Genomic DNA, 19,650 nt, shown 5'->3' on the forward strand with positions numbered 1-19,650 from the left:
ATTGGAATTGAGAGGATGGCAATCAATTGGGGAATGGCTGAGCAAGTTGTGGTATATGAATGTAATGGAATACTATTGTCATAAGAAATGATGAACAGACTGACTTCAGAAAAACCTGGAAAGACTTGCATGGTCTAATGCCGAGTGAAGTGAGCAGAACCAAGACATTGTACACAATAACAGCCACATTGTGTGATGACTAATAGTGAAAAACTTAACTCTTCCCAGCAATACAAAGATCTAAGACATCTTCAGAAGCCTTGTGATGGAAAATGCTATCCACATCCAAAGAAAGAACTATGGATGTTGAATTGCTATTTTTTTTCTCTTCTGTTGCTTTGTTTCCTCTTTCTGATGGTTCTTCCTCTTAGTTTTAATTTTTACTTACAACATCACTAATGTGAAAATGTTTAATAGGAATGTAAATGTATAACCTATATCAGATTGTGCACCCTCTTGGGGAGGATGGTGGGGAGGAAGGGGGAGAAAAATTTTAAACTCAAAAGCATATGGAAGTGATTATTGATAAATCAAAATAAATTAATAAAGTTACAAAAAAAGCTAATTGACTCAACTGCGTAATTGATAGCAACTGATAATAGATATTGGGGTAAAGTAATTAATTGCTTTCTAGATTCTGAATCTGCCAAAGTGGGAGTTGAAAAGGGGCAGAGAATAGGTGGAAAGAAATTAGAGCCTGCATTTGTAAATGGAAATATTTATATTTGTTGGTGTTTCAGAACCACAAAAATTCTTTGTTAAATGAAATATGAACTAATGGATATCCCAGAGTTAGTGGGAAGTGTGAAACAATGAAATGAAGGCAGTGTCACCCATGGCATCCCATCTTCTTACTCCAAGCATTTTCACTGGCTCTCCTCAATGCCTGGAACATTCTCCCTCCTCATCTCTGGAAGTCCCACTTTCAAGAAGCTTTTGCCAGTCCTTAACCTTAGCGCTTTCCCTCTGAGATGACTCCCAATGTATCTTGTATGTATCTTTTTTTAATTTTAATTTTTTTTATAATTTATTTATTTTTAGTTTTCAACATTCACTTCCATAAGCTTCTGAGTTTTAAATTTTCTTCCCCTCCCTCCCCGAGGGCGGGCAATCTGATATAGTTTATACATATACATTCCTATCAAACATATTTTCACATTAGTGATGTTGTAAGAAGAATTAGAACCAATGGGAAGAATCAAAAGAAAGAAGAAACAAAAAAAAAAAAACAAAAAAATAAAAAAAGAGAGCCCACAGTTCGCTTCCATGGGCATTCAGATTTAGTCGTCCTTTCTCTGGAGGTGGATGGCATTTTCCATCATGGGCCCTTCGGAGATGTCTGGGACCCTCGCTTGGTCCGTCAGTCAGTCATCGCACACGTGCTGGCTGGGGCTGTGTGTGTGTGTGTGCAAGGTCCTCCTGGTCCGGCTCACTTTCCCCGTGGAAGCTTCAGAGGGGATCCCGTGTAGCTCTCATCTGTGACCCAAATTCAAGCAGCTTCTGCAGGAGATTAGGAAGGAAGGCACCTTTGTCGGGGGGAGATCTCCGGGCAGGCAGCATTCACATACGGGAGCCGGGGGCACGGCTTGAGCTTCCTCCCCGCGGCGCACCATCGGCCCTTGGCCTCTCGGTCACCCCCGCGCTGGCGGGGTGACGCTGGCACCCCGCGGCCGGCCCCGCTAGGAGCGGCTCGGCCCGCCACGTCCCGCGCTCCGCGGCCCCCCCCCCCCTCGCCCCCCCCCCCGGGCCCCCCCCCCCCCCCCCCCCCCCCCGCCCCGCTCGCCCCGGCCCGGCCCGCCACGTCCCGCGCCCGGACGCTGCTGCCCTGCTCGGCGCGGCCCGGGCCGGGGGAGGAAGGGCGGCGAGGCTGACGTGGCGGGGCGCGTCACTGCCGCCGGCCATTTTGGACGCGGAGGAGGCTGCTCTGGGCGCCCCTCGGACCCGGGCAGCCTGGGCGATCGGCTGGGCCCGCTGCTCTGCACCCGACCCTCGTCCCGCCCCCCGCCGCCTCGACCTCAGGTGAGCCCCGTGGGGCTGACGGGACCCCAACTCCCGCCGGGCACCCCGGGCGGGGCGGGTCTGGGGGCCGCCACCCGGGCGCGGGGGGCTCGTGGTGGGGGGGCTGCCTGGCCCAGGGGGGGCGTCACAGCGGGGCGCCGGGGTAGGGGGACTTCGAAGACGTTCGGAGACGGAGCCTCGACAGGGCCTGAAGCTAATTAAGGGGTGACTTGGCGGCGGGTGCGGGAGGGAGAGAGCCTGGAGACGTGGCAGGACGGGCGGGGCTGCTCCTGCGAGGCGCCCACCCCTCGGACCCCCGTCCTGCGGGAGCCCTTTAGCCGACCTCCTCCTGAGGATTCCCCCAGGACTGCGATTCACCGGACTAAGGGACTCCCTCTCCCCTTGCAGGTGGCCCCTTTGCTGCCCCAAGACTCGATCAGAGACATTAAGTGACTTGACCGACGTCACTCAGCTTGTAAGTACTGGAGTTGGGGCGGAGGATGAATGAAAGGCGTTTATCAAGAGTGTCCTCCTAGGTATTTGCATGCAATCAGTCTGATTAGGAGAGGCTCTTTGATCTTCCAGATGACCCTCCAGACTTATGTTTTATGTGTTCTGGGATGATTTCGCTGCACCTTGGGTAACCCTGGGTCTTCCAGGATTTCAGGTCAGCTGTCTATCCGTTATGCCCCGTAGTTTTATCTTTTCGATTTTCTTCAGTTTTCCCGGAGAAATTTAAAGGACAACCCATTTTTATCCTTTTGAAAATAAGGTTAATAGGTTCTGGAGCATTCTTGGATTTGAGGCCTTTAAGATTTAAAAAAAAAACTTTTGTAAGCTTTCATAGTTTATTTAATCATTTAATCAGTAAGCTTTAATTAAGTGGCTACTGTGAGTCAGATGATACCAAGGTAAAAGTGAAATAGCCCTTGCTATACGAAATATACCAAATAGATGCCAGTGATTGGGAAGGAGGTACTAGCAGCAGAAGGAATGGGGAAAGGCTTCATGACGAAAACTTGAGGTGAGACTTAAAGGAAACCAGGGATTCTGATAGCCAGAAGTCAGTCGTTAAGCATTTATTAAGAGCTTACTATGCCAGGCACTAAGCTAAGTGCTGGGGATACAAAGAAAAGGAAAAAACAGCCTCTGGCCATGAGGATCTCACAGTCTCATGGGGGAAGACATCCTGCAAACAACTGTGTACAGAAAGCTATATACAAGATACACTGGAAATAACACAGGGAAGTCATTAGAATTAAGAGGGATTAGGAAAGGCTTCTTGTAGAAGTTAGTATTTTAGCTGTTCCTCGAAGGAAGCCAGGGAAACTATGATGGGGGCGGGGAAGAGGAAGAAGGAGAATATTCCAGGCATGAGGGACAGCTGGAGAAAATCCTTGAAGCCAGGAGATAGTGTCTTGTTCAAAGAACAGCACGGAGGCTGGTGTCACTGGATTGAAGAATATGTGGTGGGGTATGGGAGATGGATTTGGGAAGGGATGTAAGGCGTAAGGAGACCAGAAAGGTTGGTGGAGTCTAGGTTATGAAGGGCTTTGAATGCCAAACTGGATTTTGTATTTGATTCTGGACATGATAGGTAATCACTGGAGTTTATTGAGTAAGGGGTGAAATGATTGGCCCAGAGCTTTAGGAAAATCATTTTGGCAGCTAAATGGAGGACAGACTGCAGGGGGGAGAGACTTGTGGCCCGAAGACCAGCCAGTCTACTCTTGCAGTAGTGCAGGCATGAGAAGATGAGAGCCTATACCAGGGTGATGGTAATATCAGAGGAAAGAAGGGGCATATATGAGAGATGTAACAGGCCTTGACACTGACTGAGTGCTTTCCAGCTATGAAAGACAGTGCAGAGACTGAGTGTCTTATACAAGGAACTGTAAGTAGGCTACTTATAGCTGGATTTTAAGGTACTTTAAGAAAGGAAAGTGGCCCTGGAAAGGTGGGGAGGGAGCCAGGTTATGAAAAATTTTAAAAGCCAAACAGAGGATTTTATATTTGATCCTGAAGGTAAAAGGGAAATACTGAATCTCATTCAGCAGGGGTCAGTCACCTTTGCAGCCAAAAAGACTCTGTCAGTAGTTCAGGCCAGTGTGCATGAGGGCTTGAACTAGAGTGGTAGCTGTGTGAATGGACAGAGAGGTGTGAAGGTAGAAATAACAATATTTGACAATAGATTATGTGGAGTGAGAGGGAGGAGTTGGGGATGCCACCAAGATGACCTTGGTAACTGGGAGGGTGGTGCCCTTGACTAATAAAGAAGTAAAGAAATGAGGATTTGGGTGGAAAAGTGAGTTTGAGAATCATGGAGCATCAAGTGTGAGATGTCCAAAAGGCAGTAGGTGATAAAGAACTGTAGTTTGGAAGAGAAACTGGACTAGCTTCATAGATATGGAGTGATCTACATAAAAATTAAAGTTGAATTTGTGGGAGCTGCTAGGATTAACAGGCAAGATATAGAGAGAAAAAAAAGAAGAGGGCCCAAGTCAAAGGTTTGGGGGATACTCATGATTAATGGGCATGGCATAAATGAAGAAAACAAAGGAGACTGAAGATGAACAGTAAACCAAAACGGTGTCATGGAAGCTGAGAAAGGAGTGAGTGTCCAGGAGATGATGAAAAAGGATGCAAAGAGGTCATGAAGAGTGACTTCTGAGAAAGGGCGATTACATTTTGAAATTGAGGTCATTGGTAACTTTGGAGACGGCAGATATAGTTGAATGATGACTAAAAGTGAAGATAGGATAATAGATGCTGTCTCTTAGAGAATATAGGAAGGGATTGGCCACATCATCATTAGTGAAGGGAGTAAAGGTGGAAGGAATGGGAGATGATATTGAAGAGGTTTTGAGATGACAGATTAAGGTTGAAGAGAGTTCAGAGGTGAATGGTCTTTATTTTCTCAGTAAAGAATGAGGTGTTGTTGCCCTTAGCTGAGAGAGTGAGGAGAGGAGGTGATAAGGGATGTTGGAGGAGAGAAGTTTTGTAACTGAATGGAATGGAGAATCAACTAAGTAGTAGTACAGTGACTGCCTCACTGAAATGAGGATACAGTTGAGATTAGATAATATAAATTTATAGTGGCTCCTAGCAGCATGGTTGCTGCTTTCTTCTAGGTTTGTTTCAGCAACATATGAGTAGGGAGGCACATGATGGAAGTAATTCATAGTTGGAGTTTACCAAGGATTGAACAACACTAGGACAAGGGGCAGAGGGATCAAGAATAGAGGATGGTGTGGAGTACATATTGTTAACTAAAAGGTCTAGACTGGAAAGAGAAGAAATTGAAGCCAGAGCAGAGTAGGTGCTAGAACATGCTGAGGGATGGACTGTTGTCAAAGTGAGAATGAAGAATAGGTTTAGGAGGGAGAAAGATAAGGAAAAGAGAGAATGATGTGGATTTGGGGTCAGAAGACTTTGATTCCAGTCCTAACTCAGCTTAGCAGGTGTCACCTTAAACTTGCTGAGTCCTAGTTTCTTTATCTGTATTATGAGGGTAATAATATTTCAGCTACCTATCTCAAATTGTTTCTGTAAGGATTAAATGAGATAATTATATATAAAATGTTTTGAAGTGCAATATAAATGTAAACTGCTACTCTTATACAGTACCTTACAGAAATTCATGATTTTACCCCCATGCATGCATAATTCACCAATGCCAATTACAGTCCTTTCACTCCATATTAGATAATCTTTATTATTTACTTTGGTTAAAGTTCAACTGGTGACCAGTCTTGTGATGAGCTTGCCTGATTTAGAATATTCCTAGGCTGATGCACATGCACTCAAGATGGTTTGTACTTAAAGCCTTTGCAGCTTGGTCTAGTATCTACCCAGATTTTGTGAGCTATTGCTGTGTTCTTTTAGAACCTAAGTTCACCTTTACCCTGGGATCATTCATTGAGGTAAAAACTTAGCAGAGAGCCAGCCCTATGGTTTAATCATATTGAAGTGCCCTTAAATATCGTTAAAGACATAAGTAAGAATATTAAGTGTGCATATAGTTAATTGAAATTGGCTTGTAAACAAAAAGGAACTTAAATATTTCAGTGGGTATTGTCTTTCAAAGTGGGTTGATGTCAAAGGCATTGTACTTATTCTGGTAATAACATTCTTCTTCCAGACTTTTTTGTAGATCTTGTTTTGAAATTGCTTTCAGTGTCAGTTTATGACCCATGCAAGAAAATGAACTTCATCGCTTTTTAGTTCCATCTTGATTTTGACTCCACACAGGTTAAGCATCCACCTTCTTTTGGTTGTTTCCAGAAAACATCTCATCAATCAATACGCATTTGTTAATTGCTTACTACCTGCTAGGCACTGATGCACAAAAATAAAATTATTTCTGTCCTCAAGGAGCTTACATTCTATTCGAGGGAGTCACTGATTACACTTAAAAATATATGTGAAACAAATATAAGGTGTTTTTGAGGAGATTAACCAACTAGTAGCTAGGGGGAACAGGAAAGGCGGGATGTAGGATGGTATCTGAGAAGGAGACTTTTTGGGGAATCGGAATACATTCATTCCAAGTAAAGGGGAGTGCTGAGCAAGGAGACAGGAGTTGAGATACCATGTGTGAGGAGTACAGGGTCAATTTGACTGGAATGTAAAATGCATGAAGGAGAATTATATATAATAAAACTCGAAAGGTAGGTTAGAGCCTTTAATTGTCAAAAGAGGCATTTGTGTTTGATTCTAGAAGTCATAGGAAGCCATTGGACTTTTATTGAGAATGGGGGAGTGAACATGGTCTGACCCTTGTGCTTTAGAAATATCACTTTGGCAGCTACGTAAAAGATGGCTTGGAAGGAGTAGAGACTCAATTAGAAGACTATTGCAATGGTTCAATGGAGAAATGATGAGGACCTGATGATCCTGTTTATGTGTAGAGGAGGGGATGGAATGAGAAAGATGTAGAGGTCCAAGTAACAAAACATTAAATTTGATTTAGATTTGTAAGCTGAGGGACAATCAGGTATTAAAGATAAACTTGAGAACTTTGATGATAGAAGGGTAGTGTTATCCCTAACAGGAATAAGGAAGTTCAGGAAAACTGATGTTTTAGAGGAAAATAACCTTGAGAGGCAGAGATGAGGAGGGAATTGTATAGACATAAAAAACCAAGTAACAAGAATTTATTAAGCACCTACTATGTGCCAAGCATTGTAGTCAGTGCTGAGGATACAAACATTAAGGAGTGGCCTTGACTGAGGCCATTTTCTGCTAGTTTATGTTTGATGTTGGAATGAATACCTTATAGAAAGACTATTCCATACGTATACTCCAGCACTTAACTGGGCTAGACCCAGCCTCCTTTGGCTCCATATGGAAACTTGTCTGGGTAGTGAGGCTGGGTGTGTTGACTAGCTTGGTCTGAATAAATCTGCAAGGGTTCATAGGTCTCTCTATTCCTTAGTTAACCAGAAAGCCACTTCCTTAGGTAACATAGAGTTTGGACTCTCAGGTTCATTGCAGATCTGTCAATGATACCATGAATAAAATAGTGTCCCATTCCTAAAGTAATTGTTTAGCTTAAAAATCATTGTAATAGTCACTGTATGGCAGCACTTCAGACTTAGCATTATTTTCTGAAAAATTTTGTGTTTTGTAGAGCTTATAATGCTGATGAAGGGGGTGAAATTTACTAATAACTCATTTCACAACACCTCAAATGAGACAGGTGATATAAATATTATCATCCCCATTTTACAGATGAGAAACAGGCCAGAGAAGCAAAATGATTTTGCACAAGGTTACAGAAGTAGAGTAGCAGATTTACTTTATGAATCCATGTGTTCTGACTCCAAGTCCAGGTTTTTATATTGAATCATATTTTCAGTATCACTGATGAAAGGCAAGAAAAATATTTTGATAGCTAGTGGAGGTGACACAAATAGTGTTATGTTTGTTTAATAATAGCTCCCATTTATATAACACTTTAAAGTTTGCAGAACACTTTACATATGGTAACTCATTTGAACCTAACAATCCTTTTTTCATATCTTATTTCATTTTATCCTGACATCTCTGAAAGAGGAAGGCACCCCCATTTTATATATTAGGAATATAAAACATGTACAGTAAGTTAGGAAAATTGAACTAGAACTCAGGTCTCCAAATTCTGCATTTTCTGCTGCACTTCATCATCTCCATTTCCACATGTTGTTGAATGTTATGTTATAAGGACTGATAGTTAAGCACTATTTTCTTCCAGCTCTTATATTTTACTGTTTTATTATGATTACCTTCTGTTAATAAATAATAAAAAAAGTTAAGACTTGTAATCTCATCCCTAAGAATCATTTATACATCGGATCTCAGATTATTAAACTTCTAAATTAGCAATTAAAATTCTGAATTAGCAAACAGCTTCATTTTATGGTTTATACTCATTGGTAGCAATTTTACAAAGTGTTTTATATTAGCAGGGTTAGCAGTATCTTTGTTTTTTAAAGTAATTGTATTTTTATCTTTGTTAACCCCTTTTAAGTATTTTATTGATTCTCTTTCTCTTTTTTAACATCAACTTAATTTCCCATTGATTTTTCTCCCTACCCCCTTACAACTCTCCCTTGTAACAAATCAACACATTGGTCATATATGAAAATGTATGCCTTATTTTTCACCACTAGTCTACCATCTATTGCCAAAGGCCCAGGGCATACTTTACTATTAGTCTTATGAGTCACTGCATCCATCAAATGTTTGAAAGACCTTCAGTGTTTCCTTTATGTTATTGTGGGCATTGTAGATTATAGATAGTTCTCAGTTTAAGTAAATTCTCATTGTACAGATTCAGGCTCTGATGTGGGCAGGGGCAGTGGGCCCCACACCAGCGGTCCTACGCTTCAGGTACTGAAGCCACTCTGGCTTGAGGTGGGGGAGAGGACCTGAATTGGCTCTAGCTTGGGAGGGAGAGGGGGTGGGATTTCTAGGCACTGACACTGCTCTGGCATCAGGGATATGGTCACTGGGAGCCCAGTGAGTGCTGAACTGTCTTACGTTAAGCGAGACCTGACTACATATCTCAGTTCTCCTTAAATCACTGTGTCAGTCAGTTCCAACTTCCCTTGAATTCTTTATATTCTTAATTTCTTGAAATATAATGATATTACATTCATATAACACAGACGTTTAGTTATTCCTCAGTTGATAGGCATCCCTTTATTTTCTAGTTCTTTGATAAAATAAAAAGTACTACTATAAATATTTTTGTCATGGACAAGCTACTTACCCTCTGAAGTGCCTTAGTTATCTCAAGTATAAAATAGGGATAATATTAGAACCTATCTCATAGGGTTATTGTTAGGATCAAATAAGATGATATTTGTAAAGCACCCTTAGCCTAGTAGGCACTTAATAAATGCTTGTTCCCTTCTCCCTTCCCTCAGATAGTAACTGAGGTCTTTGGATTTATTAAGCACAATGCTACTGTATTTGCTTCTGTATGTTTTATACCTAATCTGTTCCACTGATTGATCTCTCCTTTTTTTAACCAGAACCAAATCATTTTAATTTTTCATGTTTTGTAGGAAATTTTGTAATCTGGTACTGATAGACTGCCATTTTCTCATTATTATCCTTGAGATTGTTAAACTTTTATTTTTTCATATGAATGTCATCCTTATTTCTAGCTCTGTAAAATATTTTTTTGGGAGTTTGGTATAGCACTGATTGCATAAATTAGGAGGTATTGTGAGTTTGATTATATTAGCTTGACCTACTTATGAGCAGTTAATATTTCTCTAATTATTTAGGTCTGCCTTTCCTTCTACACTTGTCAGGGCAGCTAAATTATTTAAAGTTCCATGATGGTGGAGGCTGAGGGGAGGAGTAAGGAAGAAGACTTTTCTGCTCTAGCCATCATGGTGTGAAAGGGGGAACAGTCAAAGTATCAAAGAGCAGAAAGGATCATTCATTTCTCACATCTAATCCCTGAATCAGTACATTGCCAAATATATTATAACTTCTACGATTATTTTTGTATATAGTTTCTCTTTCTAGCTCTGCATGATGAGTTTTGTTGTTTATATATAGGAATGCTGATGATTTATATGGATTTTTCTATATTCTGTTCCTTTGCTGAGGTAGTTGACTCTGATTCTTTCATCATACTGTAACATCATCTGCCAAAAGCATTAATTTTGTTTCATTCTTATTTATGCTTATTTCCTTTCCTGCTTTTTCTTGTCTTATTGCTATAGCTAGCATATTTTTAGTGGTATATTAAATAGTAGTATTGATAATGTGCATCTTTGCCTTACCTCAGTCTTATTAGAAAGACCTCTAACTGTTCTCCCTTACATAAATTGTTTGGTTTTGGATTTATATAGATATTATTTAATGAGAAAGGGACCATTTATTCCTATGTTTTCTAGTTCTTAATAGAAACAGGTGTTGGATTTTGTCAGCTTTTCCCACATTGATTAATATGATTTGGTTTTTATTGTATTATTTACACGGTTTATCATATTAGTAATCTTCTTCAGTTTGGCATATTATATTTGTAGTCATCTTAATATTGAACCAAACCTGGGCTAGGGGGTGCAGTAGATAAAGCTCTGGCCTTGGAATCAGAAGGACCTGAGTTCAAATGTGGCCTCAGTCACATGATACTTACTAGCTGTGGGACCTGGACAAGTCTCTTAACCCCGATTGCCTCACCAAAAAGCAAAACAAAAATAATATTGAACCAACTCTACATTCCTAGTAAAAATTCAGTCTGGTCATAGTATATAATCTTTTCCAATGTCTTAGTGTAGCCTACTTGCTAATGTTTTATTAAATTTTTTTAAATCAGTATTCATTAGGGTTATTGATCTTCAGACTTCTTCCTCTGCTTTGCCTCTCCCTGGCTTAGATATCGAGCCATATATACAAATATGATACAAAGATGGTATCATAGAGATTGTTAGGATGTTTTCTGATTGTTAACATTTTATATAATATTTAAGTTAATTATTCCTTGAATATTTGATAGAATTCACTTGTAAATTCACGTGACCCTGGAGTTTCTTTTTCTTTCATTGTTCATTTATGACTTACTCAATTTCTTTTCCTAATATTAGGTAATCTAAATTAGTCTTTTCTTTTGCTAATCTCAGTATTTTATAGTTTTGTAAATATTTCACCTATATCCTTTAAATTAATTTTGTTAGTAAAATGGTTTCTTATAATTTCCTCATTATTTTATTTCCTCATTTATTTCCTCATTATTTTCTCATTAATTATTGTGAGTTTTTTATTTTAATATGAAAAATTTGCTTTTCTCTTTTAAAAAATAGATTATTTATATTTTTACTGTTTTTTAAACCAGCTCTTGTTTTTATTAACCAATTGAATTTTTTTTTGTTTCTAATTTGATCTCTTCTTAATTTTCAGAATTCCTAATTTGTTTAGTTGGTGATTTTTAATTTTTCAAGTCTTTTGAATTGCATACCCCATTATTTGATTAATTTCTTCCTTTGTTTTTGAAAGCATTTAAGACATATATTTTCCTTTTTGTCTTATTGTCATTTTCTTTGATGAAATTTTCTGTTGTTTGTATAATTTGTTCTTTGACCTACCAATTCTATAGAATTGTATTTTTTAGTATCCAATTAAAAATCTTTAAGGGCTGTTTTTTAAGTGTAACTTTGATTACACTGTAATCAGTAAATGATATATTTAGCATTTCTGCCTTTATACATTTTTTGTTGAAGTTTTTCTGCCCCAATACTCTGTCATTCTTTGTAAAGATGTCATGTATATTCCAGAAGTATGCAAATTCCTTTCTGTCCAATTTCATTAATCTCCTGAAATCTATTTCTGTATTTTTTTTAAATTTTTTTTTTTAATTTTTTATATGAGGCAATTGGAGTTAAGTTAGTTGCTCAGAGTCACACAGCTAGTGAGTGTTATGTGTGTGAGGCCAGATTTGAACTCAGGTCCTCCTGACTCCAGGGCTGGTACTCTGTCCACTATACCACTCAACTACCCCTGTTTCTCTAAGTACTTTTTGTTATAAAGTTCTCTCCAGGGTCCTTAAGTTTTTTTATCTATTGGTTATATTTGCCCAAGTCTGCAAGGTCCTCCACTGTAGTGTATGTAGTAGTATTATTTTTTTCTTCCTCCGATTTGATTGTTTTCCTTTAATTATATAGGTGTAATGATACATTAAGTATTGACATTGGTTTGTAATTTGTTATCTGTAAACACAGTGTTACTTCCCTGCTTGTCTGTATTTACTGTAGCCTTATCTGTAGTCCTGATTGCTACCTCTTTGTTTTTTAGTTTCTCCAAAGCCTAATAGATTTTGTTCTAGCCTCTTATTTTGTGTGAATCTTTATATTTCATGTAAAAAAAAAACATATTTTGTGATATAGAATCCAGATTCTTAGAGGAGAAGTTCAGGGAGTTACAGGAAGAAATAGACAGCAAAACTATACTACTAGTGGGGGACTTGAACCTCCCCCTCTCAGAATTAGATAAATCTAACCACAAAATAAACAAGAAAGAAGTTGAGGAGGTAAATAAAATATTAGAAAGGTTAGGTATGACAGACCTCTGGAGAAATTGATGCAAAGTGAAATATACTGTGTATAAAGGAACAGCAATATTGTGTGATGATCAGCTGTGAATCACTTAGCTATTCTCAGCAATACAACAATCCAAGACAACACTGAAGGACTTATGATGAAAAATGCTATCCATCCACAAAGAAAAAACTGATGGTGTCTGAATACAGATTGAAGCATACTTTTTTTTTTAACTTTATTTTTCTAGAGTTTTTTTCTGGTCCATTTTCTTTCACAACATGACTGTTAATGGCAATGTTTTGCTTGACTACACATGTATATCGAATTGATTGCCTTCTCAATGAGGGGGTTTGGGGAAGGAGGAAGGGAGAAAATTTGGAACTCAAAGTTTTAAAAACAAATGTTAAAAATTGTTTTACATGCAATTGGGTAAAAATAAAATACTCAATAAAAATGTAAATAAATAAAAAGTAACAACAGGAAAAAAACATATTTTGTTAGATTCTGCTTTCTTATCCATTTTGTTCTTTTCCATTTTATGAGTTGTCATCCTACTCAGAGTTATTATTGTGTATTGTATATTTACCTTTGTTTTTCCTTTCTTTCCTATCTACCACTTCTTTCTTTAGAAATAAGGTAGTAAAAGAGAAGGAGTTTGCGTCATGCTTATGATCTTGTATGCGAAACTGTATTTCCTCTCTATTGCTTCTCTATGTCCTAGCACACTATCTTCTTCCTTCCAGGGAAGAATGAGTATGACAAAAGTAAAGGAAAAAGTTCTTAGAAAGGGATGTAGTAAAAGAAAGCTACTAAAAATAAAAGGTCAAAGATAGATAAGGTTTTTAACTACTCTTTTTTTGGTAATAGTATTGTATTTTTTCCAATTACATGTAAAGATAGTTTTCAACATTCATTTTTTTGTAAGCTTTTGAGTTCCAGATTTTTCTCCCTCTGTCTCTCCCTCCCCAAGAAGGCAGTCAACCCAATATGTGCAATCATGTTAAACATATTTCCGTATTGGTCACTTAACTATTCTCTTAAATGGGGACAGAAAGAGAAGGGGCAAAAGGGGAAAGAAATAGATATTTTCTCAATTTTATTTATTTAGTTAACATTTCAAGAAAATATAAAGAACTGAGATGATAGAAAGGGCAAAGGGAAAATGGGGAGGTAAAAGGGGAAGAGCCTATGGAAAGACATGCTCAGTAAAGTAGGTTAAGCAAAACTAACTATGGACAAAGTGCCTAAAGAAGAAAAGGAACAAAAATAAATATATGTGTATTTGTGTGTATATGTATGTATGTATACATACACGTATATGGAGGAAAACATAACTAATACTTTTATTTTTAAAGATGTTATTGATATTTACTGAAAAATAAAGGTGATGTATAAACAAAGCATACAAAAAATAAGTAAAAGCATTTAAATAGCTACAGCAGGTTGGCCTAATTTCATATATAACATGGAATTGTAAGAGCAATACATATAATATATATTATCTTTTTTCCTTAGATTTTCAATTTTGTCCTAATTTCTATTTTAAAGTTTCTTCAGATTTTGTAACTCATCAGTTAAGATTACAACCTTGCTTTGTTGTATGCCATAATAGAATGTGTAGTTCTTGAAGTTACGCATTGTTTTGTTTTTTTCTTGGTATCCCTATATGCTTAGCACATAGGTACTTATAAATACTTATTAAATTGAATTGATTATATTATCTCTGGTGTACTTTCCTTTCTTACAATGACACAGAGCCATTGATTAATCTATTTTAGAAAGTCTATGCTTTTCGTGTTTGTTTTGGAAAAGAGTTAATAAACATCCTGTTTTTTCACTATATCTGTCAGTGTTTTAGAAAAAAAAGTTTTTAAAAAACACTGCATTTTTACCTAATAAACATTTAATTATTTTTGTCAGTCTAATTCTGCATTGGTATTGAACAGATTAAAATGATAATTCTAGCAATTTGATATGCTTGCTCAGTAAGAAAGTATATCATTTAGTTATTTTTAAGTTATTGCTATAGTTCATTAAACTACCTTTTAAAAAGAAGATTCTTATTCTCCTTCAACTTCTATCATACTTGTGATTTTGTAAGTGTGACCTATGAGGTAAATGGGTTCCTGACCTACAATTTGTAGTATCGAGTATCGTGGGATTAAGTGACTTGATCTTGGCCACCTTAACTGTCAGAAGTTAGACTTGAATCCAGGTCTGCCCGACTCCCAGATCAGCTGTCTGTGTACACACTTCCTCTCATATTCATTGGTGACAGAGGAATATGAATGCTGTGAAGACCATGCTTTGGGACTTTCTACCTTAAAATTTTTTTAACAGACAACTTTTTCAAAAAAGTTATAAAAATTTTAAATAATTGTGTTGTTCTTTTGTTGACTATGCTAACTGTGATTTAAAATGGTGCTTTATCCTGACTATGTATACCATGTTTACAGTATATGACATCAAAGCAAAATGATGGAAGAGAGTGGAATAGAAACAACACCACCTGGAACTCCCCCACCAACTGCTGCAAGAACAGTAACTGCAACATCTACTCCTATCCCTCTAGGTATATGTGGTTGCTCAGCAACTAATTTGTTGAGGATTTTTTTGAATCTTTGCAAATATAAATAATAATGGATTTTTTTCAAAATTAGTAAAAATACATGTTTCAAAAGCTACTTTTCTAAAATTTTAGTATTTGTGAGAGAAAGAAGAATTTAAAATAATTGTTCTTTTTATTCAGTTGACTATGCTAACTCTAATTTGAAATAATGCTGGCAAGTTTTTTTTTTCATTTAATTCCAAAGAAGGAAAATGTAACTTGTGAATGGAATTGTAGGTTGGGCCAAGGGCATATAACTGACCAATTTTGTCAGTAGGTATTTATATTGCTTAAAATGAGGAGAAAATTATCCCTGTACTTAAAACTGAAAATTAAATAGGAAAACCATAGAAAATATAAATAGGATATGAAACCCTGTTATAAAGCACTTCATTCACACATATTTTCTATTGATTTTGTATTTGATATTGTTTATCAATTTGTATTTGATATTGTATATCAGTCTATGGTCCTTGTATGCAAAGTAATTACAATTCATCTTTTGTGACAATAATCAAAAAAAAAAAACCATTTATTGAATGACTTCTATATAACAGACACTGTGCTAAATACTGGTCATGCAAAGAAAGGCAGAACCCTCAAGGAGCTCACAATCTAATGAAGGAGACAACATGCAAACAAGATGTATAGGATAAGTTGAAGAAAATTGCAGAGAGGAGGCACTAGCATTAAAAGGAATCAGAAAAGACTTCTTATAGGTATTGAGATTTTAACTAGAACTTGAAGGAAGCCAGGAGGCAGACACAGGAAGAGAGAAGTCCAAGCTTGAGAAATAACCAGTGAAAATGTATAGTCATGATGTAGAAGATCTTTTTCAGTCAGTCAACTAGCATTTATTAAATGACTGCTATGTTCCAGGCACTATGCTAAGTTATGGGGATACAGAGAAAGGCAAAAAACAGTCCCTGCATTCAAGGAAGTCATCATCTAATGGGACTGACAACATAGAAACAACTATATACAAATTTTCAGGATAAATTGGAAATCATTAACAGAAGGAAGACACCAACATCAAGAGAGATGGAAAGGCTTCCCATAGAAGTTGGGGTGTTATCTGATACGTGAAAAAAGGCAGGGAAACTGAGAGGCAGTAATGAAAAAGGAAAGCATTCTAGGCATGGAGGACAGCCAGTGAAAATGTTTGGAATAAGGAAATTAACTCTCTTGTTCAAAGAATGACAAGGGAGCCGTTGTCACTGGATCACAGAGTATGTGGAGGGGCATAAGGTGTCAGAAAACTAGAAATGTAGGAACAAGCCAGGATTATGAAGGGCTTTAAAACCCAAGCAGGATTTTATATTTGATCCAGGAGGTAATAGGGGAACACTAGAATTTATTGAATAGGGAGGTAATATAGTCAGACCTGCATTTTAGGAAGATCATTTTGACAGCTGAGTAGGCAATGAACTGTTGTGGAGAGAGACTTGAAGTAGGGAAACCAACCAGAAGGCTCTTACAATAATTTAGGCATGAGGAGATGAATTCCTGCATCAGATTGATTGCAGTGTCAGAAGGGAGAAGGGGGTGTATTTGGGAGATGCTGTAAAGATAGAATTGCTAGAACTTGGCTGATTAAATATGGGATGTGAGAAAGTGAGGAGTTGAAGATGATAACTTAGGTTGTAAATCTAGGTAACTGGGAGGATAGTGGTATCCTTGATAGTAATAGGGAAGTTTGGAAGAAGGGAGAGTTTGTGAAGAAAGAAAATGAGTCCAGTTTGGGACATGCTGAATTTAAGATGTGTATGAGACATCCATTTTGAAATGCCTAATAAGCAGTTGGAGATGCAAGACTGGTAGGCAAGAGAGAGTTTTTGTTGTTCAGTCATTTCAGTCATGTCCAACTTTTTATGACCCTATTTGGGGTTTTCTTGGCAAAGATACTGGAATGGTTTATCTTTTCCTTCTCCAGCTTGTTTTACAGATGACAAACTGAGGCAAACAGGGTTAAGTGACTTGCCCACAGTCACACAGCTATTAAGTGCCTGAGGCTGGATTTAAACTAGGATAATCCTGACTCCAGGTTTGGTGTTTTATTCACTGCACTACTTACCTGCCCTAAGAGAGAGTTAGAGCTGGATAAATAAATGAAAATCATCTGCAAAGAAATGATAATTGAGCTTATGGGATTTATTGAGATCATCAAGTGAAATAGTACCTAGGAGATAAGAGGGCCCAGGACAGATAGATCCCTGTGGAAAATGTATGGTTAGTGAGTAGATTTGGTTAAGTATCCAGCAAAAGACAAAGAAAGAGAAGGAGCAGTCAGATGGGTAGGGAGGAACCGGGTCAGAGCCATTTTTTGAAAACCTAGAAAGAGTATATCATGGAGAAAAGGATGATTGGCAGTGTCAAAGCCTACAGAGAGGTAAAAAAGAATGAAGATTGAGAGATGGCCATTAGGTTTAGCAATTAAGAGATTGTTAATAGTTTTGGAAAGAGGAATTTCAGTTGAATTATGGGATCAGAAACCAGACTGTAGATGGATAAGAGAGAGGAAAGGAATTGGATGCATCAGTTATAGATGGGCTTCTCAAAGAACATAATCATGGAAGGGAGGAGAAATATAGGAGGATGATGGGATGGATGGAACAAATGAGGGTTTTTTGTTTGTTTTTTGAGGATGGGGGAGGCATGAGCGTGTTTGTAGGGAGCAGGGAAGCAGCCAGTAAGATAGATTGAAGGTTAGTGAGAGGGTGGGAATGATAGAAGGGTCGGTTTGCTAAAGAAGACAAGATTGAATAACACCTAAGGGTTATTGTTTTATGTGAGATAAGAATGAGAGAGGGGATAGTGAGGGAAGGCATCTGAGTTGTGAGATGAGGAAGAGGGAACAAGAGGGAGTTCTCTGGCCTCAATTTTTTCAGTGAAATTTGAGGTAAGGTTCTCAACTGAGATGATGGGGGGCATAGTTTGAGGAGGGATGAAAAGGTTGGGGAAAGGCACTGTGCTAAGTTGAATAGTGAATTGATCAGGGAGCAATAAAAGGATAGCCTTGTTGCAGTGAGTGCTCAACTGAGATTATATAACAATTTTGTACCCAGTCAGTACTCCATCACAATTTTCTCCAACTCAGTTCAGTGAGTGAATAGGATTGAAGACAGTGCCTGGTGGAATTAATCCACGATTGAGATAAGGGGGCAAGGGTTTTGAAAAAAAGACAATAGAATTGAACTGGTTTACCAAGGAGGCCAGGTAGGGCAGAAAGGAGAATGTAACTAGAGCAGAGTGATAACCTAGGAGGAAGTGAGCAGTGGAGAGATGGAAGTTAACCTGTACCCAAGTACATTGATAATGTTCTGAATATTCTCTGGCAGTCTTCTGACTCAAGGTTTTGAATTGAGAACAGTCAGGAAAACATGAGAAGCAATGAAAAAATGGCATTAAAACATTAAAACAAACACTTCTCCACCTCATCACCATGAAAACTTCTTTTTATAACTAACATGATTCAATTTACTTTCCATTATTGGATTTTTTTTTTTGTTTAAAGTGATTGTTGGAACTCATTTGAGCCAAATTTCACTTAATTTAATAAGCATATTAGGGATTTTTCACTAATTATTATTGGGGAGAATATTTTAATAAACTTGACTATTAAAAGAAAAGAACTGTGAAATAGTAAGGAAATTTTTGTAAGAGATTGTCAGTAATATTTTGATTTTTTTTTTCTTCCAGCTTCTTCCTTGTTATTTCCTTCAACTAATAAATCCTCAAAGCAAATCTCACTAGCACAAACATTCTCTAACTCTGTGCCATCAGCTGCTCCCTTGAAGAGTTCAGTTTCTGCGCCTTTTGCACCATCTTCACCAGTAGCATTAACATGCTCTAAATCTGTGCCATCAGCTGCTCCCTTGAAGAGTTCAGTTTCTGTGCCTTTTACACCATCTTCACCAGTTTCTGCTCTCTCATTTTCTGTTTCTACCACCCAACCTCCTGTTTGTTCGGTCCCACCTCCTGATTCCCCATCAACTGCTACAACCTTCAGTAGTAATGCTCCTCTCCCATTTCCATATTTTCCTTCAAGCACTGCTCCAAGCACTGTTATTTCCCCTCCTCCTACTGGTCCTCCTATATCAGGATTTTCTCTTGATTCGGTCTATGACATCACAAGGGGTCATGCAGGAAGAACTCCCCAGACGCCTTTGATGCCATCATTTTCTGCACCTGCTGTTACAGGTAACTCTTCTTAGCAAGAATTTTCCTAAAATATATTCCTCAGTACTTTGGTTCCAGTGGCACATAACCTTATATGCACTTGTTGATGAAGTTAAATGAAAGTTTTGGTCATGAAACATACTTTTGAATTGCATTTTGAAGACTTATAGTATCCTTAAAAATATGGCTCAGAATTCTATGATACACTTCTGTTCTTGGCATCATAGGAAAACTTATCCAGGTAAATTGATGAAATTTCTAAAGGTCCAGTTAAATAACTGCAGGGCCTAGCAAGTTTTGTAGTTCAAAGGAATAACGTTCAGCTAG

General features: G+C 38.0%; 1 protein-coding gene across 1 annotated transcript in view; it reads left to right on the forward strand.

Moving 5' to 3' along the window:
* Positions 1-1,934: 1,934 nt before the first annotated feature.
* PRRC1 (proline rich coiled-coil 1) overlaps positions 1,935-19,650 on the forward strand; it is a 38,760-nt gene continuing 21,044 nt past the window's right edge. The window contains exons 1-4 of the mRNA XM_027869221.1: positions 1,935-2,019; positions 2,407-2,473; positions 14,993-15,108; positions 18,844-19,344. Of these exons, the coding sequence (XP_027725022.1) occupies positions 15,012-15,108; positions 18,844-19,344 (598 nt within the window). The 5' untranslated portion in view covers positions 1,935-2,019; positions 2,407-2,473; positions 14,993-15,011. The remainder of the gene's footprint in view (positions 2,020-2,406; positions 2,474-14,992; positions 15,109-18,843; positions 19,345-19,650) is intronic.

Source organism: Vombatus ursinus, unplaced genomic scaffold (genome assembly GCF_900497805.2).
Source record: "Vombatus ursinus unplaced genomic scaffold, bare-nosed wombat genome assembly UNPS02014792.1, whole genome shotgun sequence".
NCBI classification, from domain to species: Eukaryota; Metazoa; Chordata; class Mammalia; order Diprotodontia; family Vombatidae; genus Vombatus; species Vombatus ursinus.